The following is a 12,047-nucleotide window of genomic DNA, read 5'->3' on the forward strand; positions in this document are numbered from 1 at the left end:
TTCTTATAATCTTTCCACTCAAACTAATCCCTTCAGCCCTATTTTTTGTATTCTTCTCTCAATCTCTCCAGTGAATCTCATTCTGATTCAGAGGTGTCCAGATCTGAATACAATATTTCCAGTGGGGTCTCTTGCTATTTGTAATAATGTCAGAAATTTCAGTTCTAGCAGTAGTGTCGGTGATTAATAGCTTGAGGGAAATTGCTCATAGGTTTTGGAAAATTCAAGGCTATTACTATTCCCCATAAACCTTGTGATGGGTTTCAACATGATACTGCCAAGCTCTATTTTCAGTATTTCAGTATCATTAAGTTGGTAGTTGATTATCCTTCCTTGATTATTATAGCAGCACCAAACTACTGAAGTGACAGAGGTTGAACAATGTCTATATAAAGCCTTTACTTTGAACTAGCCATAACTTTAGTTAATATATTCCTTTGAAGCTAAGACTTTCCATACTTGTTTCCAAGCTTGCCGTTAGTCAGAAAAAGATGATTTTTGACAAGTTTCACAAAACTGCTATAGACAATTGTGAGGTATCAGAACATAAAAAAAAATACGCTCCAATTTTTCAAATCCAGGCTGGAGAGCTGTGCGAGGCAGAGGAGAGTTCTGCAAAATACGTTCCCCATTCCTGTCCCCATGGAAGCTCTCCTGCAGGTATTCTGTGGGGTTCAGACTCTACTGATCTTGCTGGGAGAGGGTAGGGGCAGTGTTATGGGGCCAACAGACTTCTCTCTGCTGATTGAATCAGATTTATCTGGCCTACAACTCCTCTTCCTTGGAAACGGTGGATTTTCAGGGGCAACAACTGGCAGAGGACTCTGTAGCAGCAGAGCTCCACTAGCAGCAGTTGGCTTCCAAAGAATTTCCTTTGCTTTCTATGGCCTACAGGAGATCCACTGAGTTTTGGTGCCCAATTCCGGGCTGGTTCTATTGGAGTGAGGAAGCCAACCTGCCTCCTTCCTCACCAAGGGAAGAATTTGCCAGCTTTTATGTGAGAAAACCCTGAAAAAGGGGGAATATCAGGTGCTAATCTTTTTAATTGAAGGTTTGTTTTGCATATTATTCATAAACAACTTCATTGGAAACTTTACATTAGGCATGCCATTAGTCCCTAGTAAACATTAATCATTTTGCCTAAATAAAACAAAGAATACACTGAACATGCATAGAACATGATGCAACCACATGGGACTAAGATTCTCACTATGGCTCTCTTCACTGATTCTGCTTGCCTGCCTAGGCTTCTCTGTCCATTCTCACAATATCTTGTCACTATTTGTGCAAACTCTTCTGTACAGCTCCACCTCATGAACTGGCCATCTCTTTTCAGACCACATCTGAAAACATATTTTTCTCCCTTCCTATCTCTATCCTTATCACTATTGGCATGGAGGGGAATAGTTTGTTCAGAAGGAGAAGCAGGAAAAAAAGGGAGTGGATGCTGCATCGTACATCAAGAATATATACAGTTGTTCTAAACAGACTCGGATTAACCACTGTGCACTCGGTGCACTGCCATGAGGCCCCTATCTCTGGGGGGGGGGGCTACCGACCACTGGAAAAAGAAAATCAGTCTGCACACACACACAAAAATCAACCCAAGGCCAGGAAGAGAGCATGGCAAGGCATCACTGGGGCAGGGTAATGCTTCATGCTGAGGTGGGAGCCAATGGGCTAGAGCGGAGAACCAGAACAACCCCATGAGACAGGAGTCTCTGTGGGGTGAGTGAGGAGCAGGCTTGCTCTCTAACCCCACCGGGGGCAGGTCTGACCCTTCCCTCGAGGCCTCCCACCCCTCAGAATAGAATCCCCTCCAGGGCCGGCTACCCCCTGAGGGCAGGACCCAACCTCCCAGGGCCTCCCTACACCATACTGCAAAGGGCCCCAAATTCTTTAATCCAGCCCTGGTTCTGAGGTACACAAGAAGGTGAGAGGCAGACCAATTGAAAGTGTCTAGGTGAATATAGAAGGGGGGAAAAGGGAGCAGTGTCATGGTAGTAGTCTACTATAGACCACCAACTCAAGAGGAGGAGGTGAATGAGGCATTTCTAGAACAAACAACAGAAATATCCAAAACACAAGACCTGGTAGTAATGGGGGACTTTAACTACCCAGACGTCTGTTGGAAATCTTTAATCAAAGTTCTTAGAATGTGTTGGGGACATCTTGTTTCAGAAGCTGGAGGAAGTAACTGGGGTGGCAGCCATTTTAGACTTTTTACACTTGATTCTGACTAACAGGGAGGAATTGGTTGTGAATCTGAAGGTGGAAGTCAACTTGCATGAATGTGACCATAAAATTACAGACTTCATGTCTTCATTGTGTTGCTCTCCCTCCTTAAAAAGAAAAGGAATACTTGTGGCACCTTAGAGACTAACAAATTTATTTGAGCATAAGCTTTCGTGAGCTACAGCTCACTTCAGCATCTGATGAAGTGAGCTGTAGCTCACCAAAGCTTATGCTCAAATAAATTTGTTAGTCTCTAAGGTGCCACAAGTACTCCTTTTCTTCTTGCGAATACAGACTAACACAGCTGCTACTCTGAAACATCTCCCTCCTTACTTTCCTTAGAGTCATGAAAGCTGTAATTTTATGATCACTTTCACCCAAGTTGCCTTCCACCTTCAGATTCACAAACTCAGTAAGATCCAATGGAAGAAAATCTATAGGGAAAAGACCCAATGATAAACTATCCCACTGTGGAGGACATAGAAGAAGAATAGTAAGAGTCCAATATGGCTGGATCAGGAGCGCTTTAATAACCTGTTCATTTAAAAGGAATTCTAGAAAAAGTGGATTCAGGGACAAATTGCTAAGGAATAAAAAAGCAATCATCCATGTTTCCATTTTTCTTTCCTCCATACTGGGATAGTTTACCGCTGGGCCTTTAATACTGTCTCTTTGAGAGAAAACTGCCAGCTGTCCTGAACTACTTTTCCCCACAGATTTTCTTCCCAGGGGACCTTACTTACCAATTCTCTGAGTTTGTTAAAGTCTGCTTTTTTGAAATCTACTGTCATCTTGATTTTAGTAAGGCTTTTGACACAGTCCCATAAGACACTATGATACGTAAACTAGGGAAATGTGGTCTAGATGAAATTACTATAAGATGGGTGCACAACTGGTTGAAAAAATATACTCAAACAGTAGTTACAATGGTTTGCTGTCAAACTGGGAGTTCATATCTAGTGGTGTCCTTAAGGGATCTTTTCTGGTCCCAATACTATTTAACATTTTAATTAATTACTTGGATAATGGAGTGGAGAGTAGGCTTATAAAATCTGCTGATGACACCAAACTGGGTGAGATTGCAAGCACTTTGGAAGACAGGATTAGAATTCAAAACAACCGTGACAAATTGGAGAACAAGTCTGAAATCAACATGATGAAATTCAATAAAGACAAATGCAAACTACTACATTAGGAAGGAAAAATCAAATGCATAAACACAAGATGGGGCATAACTGGCCAGACAGCAGCACTGCTGAAAAGGAACTTGTATTCTTGTCAGCAAGTTAAGGAAGTATGGGCTGGATGAATGCACTATAGGGTGGGTAGAAAGCTGGCTAGATTGTCGGGCTCAACGGGTAGTGATCAATGGCTCCATGTCTAGTTGGCAGCCGGTGTCAAGTGGAGTGCCCCAGGGGTCGGTCCTGGGGCCGGTTTCGTTCAATATCTTCATAAATGATCTGGAGGATGGTGTGGATTGCACTCTCAGCAAATTTGCGGACGATACTAAACTGGGAGGAGTGGTAGATACGCTGGAGGGGAGGGATAGGATACAGAAGGACCTAGACCAATTGGAGGATTGGGCCAAAAGAAATCTGATGAGGTTCAATAAGGATAAGTGCAGGGTCCTGCACTTAGGACGGAAGAATCCAATGTACCGCTACAGACTAGGGACCGAATGGCTAGGCAGCAGTTCTGCGGAAAAGGACCTAGGGGTGACAGTGGACGAGAAGCTGGATATGAGTCAGCAGTGTGCCCTTGTTGCCAAGAAGGCCAATGGCATTTTGGGATGTATAAGTAGGGGCATAGCGAGCAGATCGAGGGACGTGATCGTCCCCCTCTATTCGACATTGGTGAGGTCTCATCTGGAGTACTGTGTCCAGTTTTGGGCCCCACACTACAAGAAGGATGTGGATAAATTGGAGAGAGTCCAGCGAAGGGCAACAAAAATGATTAGGGGTCTAGAACGCATGACTTATGAGGAGAGGCTGAGGGAGCTGGGATTGTTTAGCCTGCAGAAGAGAAGAATGAGGGGGGATTTGATAGCTGCTTTCAACTACCTGAAAGGGGGTTCCAAAGAGGATGGCTCTAGACTGTTCTCAATGGTAGCAGATGACAGAACGAGGAGTAATGGCCTCAAGTTGCAGTGGGGGAGGTTTAGATTGGATATTAGGAAAAACTTTTTCACTAAGAGGGTGGTGAAACACTGGAATGCGTTGCCTAGGGAGGTGGTGGAATCTCCTTCCTTGGAAGTTTTTAAGGTCAGGCTTGACAAAGCTCTGGCTGGGATGATTTAACTGGGAATTGGTCCTGCTTCGAGCAGGGGGTTGGACTAGATGACCTTCAGGGGTCCCTTCCAACCCTGATATTCTATGATTCTATGATTCTAACTGGGGTATATAGTGGAACACAAATTGAATATGAGTCTGCAAAGTTATGCAGTTGTGAAAAAGACAAATATCATTTCAAGTATATTAACAAGAGTGTCGTATGTGAAACATGGCAGGTAATTGTTCTGTTCTACTTGGCACTTGTGAGGCCTCAGATGGAGTACCGTGTCCAGTTTTGGATGCCACAGTTTAAGTGTTCTATATGTGCACTGAAGACAGGACAAGAAGTAATGGGCTTAATCAGCAGCAAAGGAGATTTTAGGGAAAACTTTCTAACTATAAGAATAGTTAAGTACTAGAACAGGTTACCAAGGGAGGCCGTGGAATCCTTGTCATTAGAGGTTTTTAAGAACAGGTTAGACAAACACCTATCATGGATGGTCTAAGTATATTTAGTCCTGCCTCAGCGTGGGAGGGGACAGACTAGATCAGTGGTTCCCAAACTTTTAAGTAAGGTGACCAACCAATTGCATTTTGTCTTTTTTGTGACCCACCATGGCTCCAAATTTGGTTACAGCACCATACAGAGTTGGCCCAGTGCCCTTCTGTGTGCCAGATCACTAAAATTTGGTCCAGCTGCCCACCTGTCATAACAGATGGGCAGCCAGGTCAAACCTGATAAGTGCTGTGATCATGTGCACCAGGTTGCAATGTCCAGAGTGGGGAGCCAGGACAGGAGCTGCCACTGCAGGGTGGGCTCGCTTTTCAACACCCCCCACCCCAGAATCTCCTCTCTGCAGCAGGCCTGCAACCCATCTAGAAATTTTTTGTGACCTACAGTTTGGGAAACACTGGACTAGATGACTTCCTGAGGCCCCTTCCAGCCGTACATTTCTATGATGCTACTAATTAACTCCGTAAAGCATTTGAAATATGGGGTGAAATCCTGGCCCCAATAAAGTCAATGAGCCAATCACAATGGCAGGCCCTATGAACAGGGAGCATACCTCTCAACTGTCCCTTATTGCAAGGAATGTCACTCATTTTAGTCCCAAAATTAGCTACTTTCCACACATTAGATACCCCCTCACTTTTTTGTCGACACTTACAGAAAAAAATTATTTTTACAAAAGGAGTGAACCCCACAGCATTTTAAGTTTCCTGCATGAATAGTTCTTTTGTGTCTCACATTTTGGTTTTGTCACACATTATGTCCCACATCTGGTGTTTGGCATTGAGTGATATGGTAGTGATTGTTTATCCTCATCTCCCTTGCTAGCCAAATTGCCTAAAAAAGGATAGTGTGGGGAAGTGGAGGGGCAATGGCTTCAGTTCTCTCTTCACTGGCCTGTCTGTGGAGCAGAACTGGTACACCAGGGAAAACGATGGATGACCCAGAGTGTGCACCCCCCGTGAATGATGGGGAACTCTAGTGTCTCATTCCTTTAAGGTGCTGAGCACTAAATCCAGCAAATCATTTAAGCATATGCTGAATTTTAAGCATGTGATTAGTTCCACTGAAGTCAATGGAATTAAATCACATGCTTAGACTTAAATATGTACTTAATTGCTTTTCTGGATCAGGACCAGAGTGCTCTGCATTTTGCAGGACTGAATCCTGGGAAAGATTGCAGCACAATCTCTCCCAGTGCTGCTGAGGTATAGAGCAGATCTGCACTGCAGTCTGCAAAGATTTATGTGTCAGTCGCACAGTCTAGCTCATAATAAGTAGTTAGCTGTGCCTGCTTTTTTTCTAGTAATAAAAAATAAATTTTAGTCCCCGACTACAAATTTGCTTCCTTAGTTATCTAGTGTTGAGAATAATTTCAGTGGAGAAAAATTTTCATATGATTCTAATTTGAGATTTGATTCCTTCTCCCAATCTTGGCAATCCTTTTTAAAATTTCCTCCCAAACAACCTGTACTCTCTCCTTCTCAAACACAAGATGGACTTTGTTTGACCACAATTTTAGCAATAACTTATGTTATTTTTGGTGCTTAGACTGACCACATTTCAGAATGAAGCTATCCATATTGGGTATTTGAAGTGATAGCCCTGAGTACTGGAGTATGTCTGAGGTTTCATGAGTGTCAATTAATATTTATTGGTGTTTGAATTTCTCTGTTGATTTATGATGTTCATTCTGTTGGGTTAATATATTAGTGTATAAGGCTATTGCTTACAATTCTTCATATGAAATATGCTGTGGAGTTTATTTCATTTATGCATACTTTTATAGTACATGACTAACACTGTTCATATATGCCATGTTTACAGTTGTGTACTATCTAGGCTTTTGCCACTGGGTGACAGCCAAAGCATGAAAACAAAAGCCCTATTCAGCAAAAGGAATCCTTGCAGTGCTATATGAATATCAAGTGAATTATGCAAATCAGAACAGCAGGAGAATAAGACAACTATCTCTTTCTGGCCATGCTCATGTGTAAGGAGGGAATTATGCCCACAACCTTGGGGAAAATGTCCCTGTTCTAAACACAGCAGACATACTAAATGCTGACCTGGATATTTTATTGGAACATTTCTCACAAAATGTAAAGTTTGATTTTCGCAAGCTGTACAAATCTGACATTAGAAAACAAGTCAGAGAGCAGTAAAACACCAGCTTTTTTTTTCTGAATAAAACACCAGCTTTTTTCTTTTTTCTGTGCAGGTGGGAGTGGGGCTGTATACTTGCATAAAAAGAGAAAAGGGGGGGGTGTTAATTTATAAAGAGAATTAACATGGATTTTTTGTTTCCAAATCAAAATACTAATAATATTCCTATTATAAGAGTTTCAAAAAAACCTTTTTCATGGTGCTAACTGAACACATTTCTGTTACTATAACTTTTCTATAATTTGAGCCTCTATGTGGGGTAGGTTGAGGAAAAATATGTCTTCAGCTGTGAGCACTTGAAAACAGGAATTTATAAACTAGTTCTGAAAGTTTAAATCAGACTGGATAAAATCAATAATTTTAAAGGTTTATCCTAATCTTTCAAGAACACAAAAGCTTTTTCTTCCGATACAGTATTTTTATGCTGAAATGTTTGTCTTTCTACAGTAACACATAACAAAAACACACATTCTGTGGAAAGCCAAAAATACAGGTATTGTTCAAAACAGTCACTGAATAAAGCCAACACTAACTTGGCAAAAGCAAAACCTATAGATGTGCTTACACTGTGAAACAACTGAGAAATTAACTGGAGTTTTAATGCAGAGGGGGTCATACTAGTGTATTATGAATAATATTCTGAGCTGGTTGATATTAAAATAATACATCACATAAGTTATTTGTCCCATTATACCAAATAACTATTCTGTGATTTAAATGCAGAATCTGATGGCAAATAAATCTCTCCTTTTTTTTATTTCGCATAACAACCTTAACTATATTCATGTTAGAATGCCCAATGTTTAGCCAACACAACTGTCAGGATTTTTCATTTACATGAACCATTTAAAATGAAGATAAGCAACTTACATCATATTTTCAGGTTCTGTTGCACAAGCTCCCACTGCTTTGGTGACATTTACAAGAAGTGCCTTATTGGTTCCAGTAAGTAAATTAACTAGGGATGGGATGCCACCACATTTCCGGATAATAGCTCTATTTGCCGGCTCCTGGCAGCATTCCCCTAATGCTCCAACCACATTCACAAGGACTTCTTCAGGTTGATCAGTTAGCAGTACTACCAAAGTTTCAATGGCTTTGTATTCCCGAAATCTAAATGTTAACAATAAAAAAACAAAAACATAATTTCCATTGTATTAAGGTTACAAGATAATGTTTTCATTTTACAAACAAATTGCTTTGCTAAACAAACAACTACATGTGTTATTCATTCAAAAATAGTTAATGCAAATGTAATGTACAGTGAAACAGTACAGTGAGGAGAGGCTGAGGGAACTGGTCTTATTTAGTCTGCAGAAGAGAAGAGTGAGGAGGGATTTGATAGCTGCCTTCAACTACCTGAAGGGGGGTCCCAAAGAGGATGGAGCAGGCTGTTCTGGGTGGTGGCAGATGACAGAACAAGGAGCAGTGGTCTCAAGTTGCAGTGGGGGAGGTCTAGGTTGGATCTTAGGAAAAACTATTTCACTAGGAGGGTGATGAAGCACTGGAATGGGTTACCTAGGGAGGTGGTGGAATCTCCATCCTTAGAGATTTGTAAGGCCTGGCTTGACAAAGCCCTGACTGGGATGATTTACTTGGGGTTGGTCCTGCTTTGAGCAAGGGGTTGGACTAGCTGATCTCCTGAGGACTCTTCAAACTCTAATCTTCTATGATTCTATGACTTTTTAATATTTTTCTTTTATTTCAATTACTAGGTTTTTTTTAAAAAGGAAAAACAATATCAATTTATTCCCAATTTAACCACTCACCATCAAAAATAAAGTTTGCTTATTTTTATTTTATTAACACTGGAGATGATTGGTTTTGGATTTTGCTACAGTATGATCACATAAGTCTAGTGCATGTGTTCACACATTATCTACTTATTTATTTTATACTGGTTAATTTAGTTTCACGGTTGAAGTTAAAATTCTTGGGCCAGACCCAGGCAGACAGATAAAACTGCACTAAACACAGGTCAGGGGCATGTATGCAAAGGTGGCTTAAAGTTTAATCTCATGATTCTCCTGCTGACTGGTCCTACTATAACTTACACTGAGCTGCAATGGCCACAGGAGGCTGAAAATGCCTTTTTTCTGCTATGCCAGTAGCAGGGAGGGCAAATACCAAAAGAGCCTCATGTCAGCTCTACATGACCAAAGGATCTCATTTACACTGAAACAAATGTCATTATTTTGTATGCCTTCCCTGGAAATGTTTGTTCCTAGCTCAGGTCCAGGTTTTATGTTCTCTGAATATGAATATTATTTGTCTCTGTAAGGACTTATCTATATTTCCCTATGTAAGAACAGAAGAACGACCACACTGTGTCAGACCAATGATCCATCTAGCTCAGTATCCTGTATCTGACAGTGGCCAGTGCCAGATGCTTCTGGCAGTTGGAGATTTAGGGACACCCAGAGCATGGGGTTGCATCCCTGACCATCTTGGCTAATAATCATTGACCAACCTATCCTCCAGGAACTTATCTAATTCTTTTTTTATCCCAGCTATACTTTTGGCATTCACATCACATGGTAACGAGTTCACTGTGCATTGTGTCAGATTTCTGTTTTAAACCAGTCATCTATTAATTTCACTGGGTGACCCGATTATTTTGTTATGTGAAGAAGTAAATAATACTTCCCTATACACTTTCTCCACATCATTCATGATTTATAGACCTTTGTTATCTCCCCCCTTCTTATATCAGTCTCTTTTCCAAGATGAGCAATCCGAGTCTTTTTAATCTCTCTTTATATGGAAGCTATTCCATCCCATTAATCATTTTCTTTGCCCTTCTCTGCACCTTTTTCAATTTTAATATATATATTTTTGAGATGGGGCAACCACAACTGCACACAGTATTTGAGATATGACTGTACCATATATATAATGCCACTACATATATAGTGGCATTATGATATTTTCTGTTTTACTATCTATCTCTTTCTAATGGTTTCTAACATTGTTAGCTTTTTTGACTGCTGCTGTACATTCAGCAGACATTTTCAGCACAATGGCTCCAATACCTCTTTCTTCAGTGAAACAACTAATTTCTAACTTATAATTCTTTGCGATGTATTGCACATGTCCATTCCATGACCTACCCTCTTTCTCCTCCCTATCAGTCTTTCCGGTAGAAAGAGACTGTGGGGAGTTGGGGGCAGCACGTCCCTTTATACCCATGTGCAGTGATGCGAGACTCCAGAGTTTGCTCATGCTGCCTTGATGGGTACTGCTGAGGGAAAAATCTCCAACAACTGTGCATAAGGCACGCACACACAGTAAAATGAACATGTGCAACACATATTGAAGAACAACAGTTACAGACAGGTAAGTAACCGTTTTTTATTGTATATTATTTGTTGAGTGCTGAGAAGCCTCTAAACATTATACAGAACATGAAGCTGTCTCGAGGAGTTTACAACATAAGGCCATGATCCTGCAGGCTAATCCATACTGGTTGAATGTTGAACTTGCACATAACTCCATTGACTACAGTGGGGCACTGCATGAGTGCAGTGAATCTGTTTGCAGGTTAGGATGTACAGCAAAAAACCAAACAGGTCTCTGAGACTTTTAAAAGCTTTTTCATTTTTTAAATAATGAAAGTGTTAGGAAGACCGATAGGTATCGAATATAAGACATTAATACAACAGTTTAAAGTGTTGTAACTGTGCTGTCCCACAATGTTAGAGACATAAGGTGTGTAAGGTAATATCTTTTATGAAAGTTGCTGAAAGAGACAAGCTTTCATACTTATGCAGAGCTCTTCTTCAGGTTTGGGAAAGATACTCAGAGTGTCACAGCTAAATACAAGTGGGAACAGATTGTTTAGTATAAGTAGTTTACACATTTTGTAAGAGACCATTCAAGATAAAGTGACCAGTTAATATGTCTGCAGTCATAGAACAAAAAAGGGGGTGGTGGTTAGTGGATTACAGATTATTGTAATAAAACATAAATCCAGTGTCTTTATTAAGTTCTTGATTTTTAGTGTCTAGCAAAGTTATGAACAGAAGCTCTCAGGCTTGTCTTTTGCAGGTGTGCAGATTTCCTTTGAGGATGAGGACTGAGAGGTCAGATATGGAATGATCACTTTTGAAAAGTGTTCACCCAGAGGTGATATCATTCTCTTTTATCATTTTTCTGTGTGAGTTCATTCAAGAACATAGTGATTATCTGGTTTCACCCACACAGTTGTTATTGGGGCATATAGTGCAGTGGATGAAGTACACCATAGATTGTGATAGGAATGTGTAGGGACCATGGATCTTGAAAGGTGTGTTGTGGGGGGTATTAATTGTCATAATAGTGGAGATATACCCACATGTTTTGCATCTGTTCTTATGGCAGGTCTGGTGTCGCTTTCAGTGGTTGTTTCCTGGTCTGTGGGGAGCTAGCTTCTGAAGATGAGCTTGGTGAGGTTGGGAGGTTGTTTGAAGGCCAGAAGAGGGGGTTCAGGAAAGACTTCTTTCAGGATGTGCTCCCCATTGAGTATGGCTTGTAAATATGATTAATGATACCTCATAGGGGTTCCAGTGTGAAGTGGTAGGTGACAACTAGGGATGTGCAGTTAGAGGGTTTTTTATTCCTTATTGAAGCAGATGCTCTTGGGATATTTGGGTGGCCCATTCCATAATGAGATCTACATCTCTGGTGGAGTGTCCTTGTTCGTGAAGGTGATTTTAAGGTGTTTAAGGTGTGTAACCCAGACTTTTTGCTTGGAGCATATTCTGTGGTATCTGAGTGCCTGACTGTAGATAACAGATTTCTTGGTGTGTTTGGAGTGGTTACTGGATCTGTGAAGATAAGTGTGGTGATCTGTGGGTTTCTTGTATATAGTTGTCTGTAGGGTTCTG

General features: G+C 40.9%; 1 protein-coding gene across 1 annotated transcript in view; it reads right to left on the reverse strand.

The window, feature by feature from the left end:
- The window catches only part of ODAD2 (outer dynein arm docking complex subunit 2), a 200,528-nt gene that overhangs the window by 87,499 nt on the left and 100,982 nt on the right, over positions 1-12,047 (reverse strand). The window contains exon 15 of the mRNA XM_077809473.1: positions 8,053-8,295. Coding sequence (XP_077665599.1) covers positions 8,053-8,295 — 243 coding nt within the window. The remainder of the gene's footprint in view (positions 1-8,052; positions 8,296-12,047) is intronic.

The sequence above is a fragment of the Eretmochelys imbricata genome, chromosome 2 (assembly GCF_965152235.1).
Source record: "Eretmochelys imbricata isolate rEreImb1 chromosome 2, rEreImb1.hap1, whole genome shotgun sequence".
In the NCBI taxonomy this organism is placed as follows: domain Eukaryota; kingdom Metazoa; phylum Chordata; order Testudines; family Cheloniidae; genus Eretmochelys; species Eretmochelys imbricata.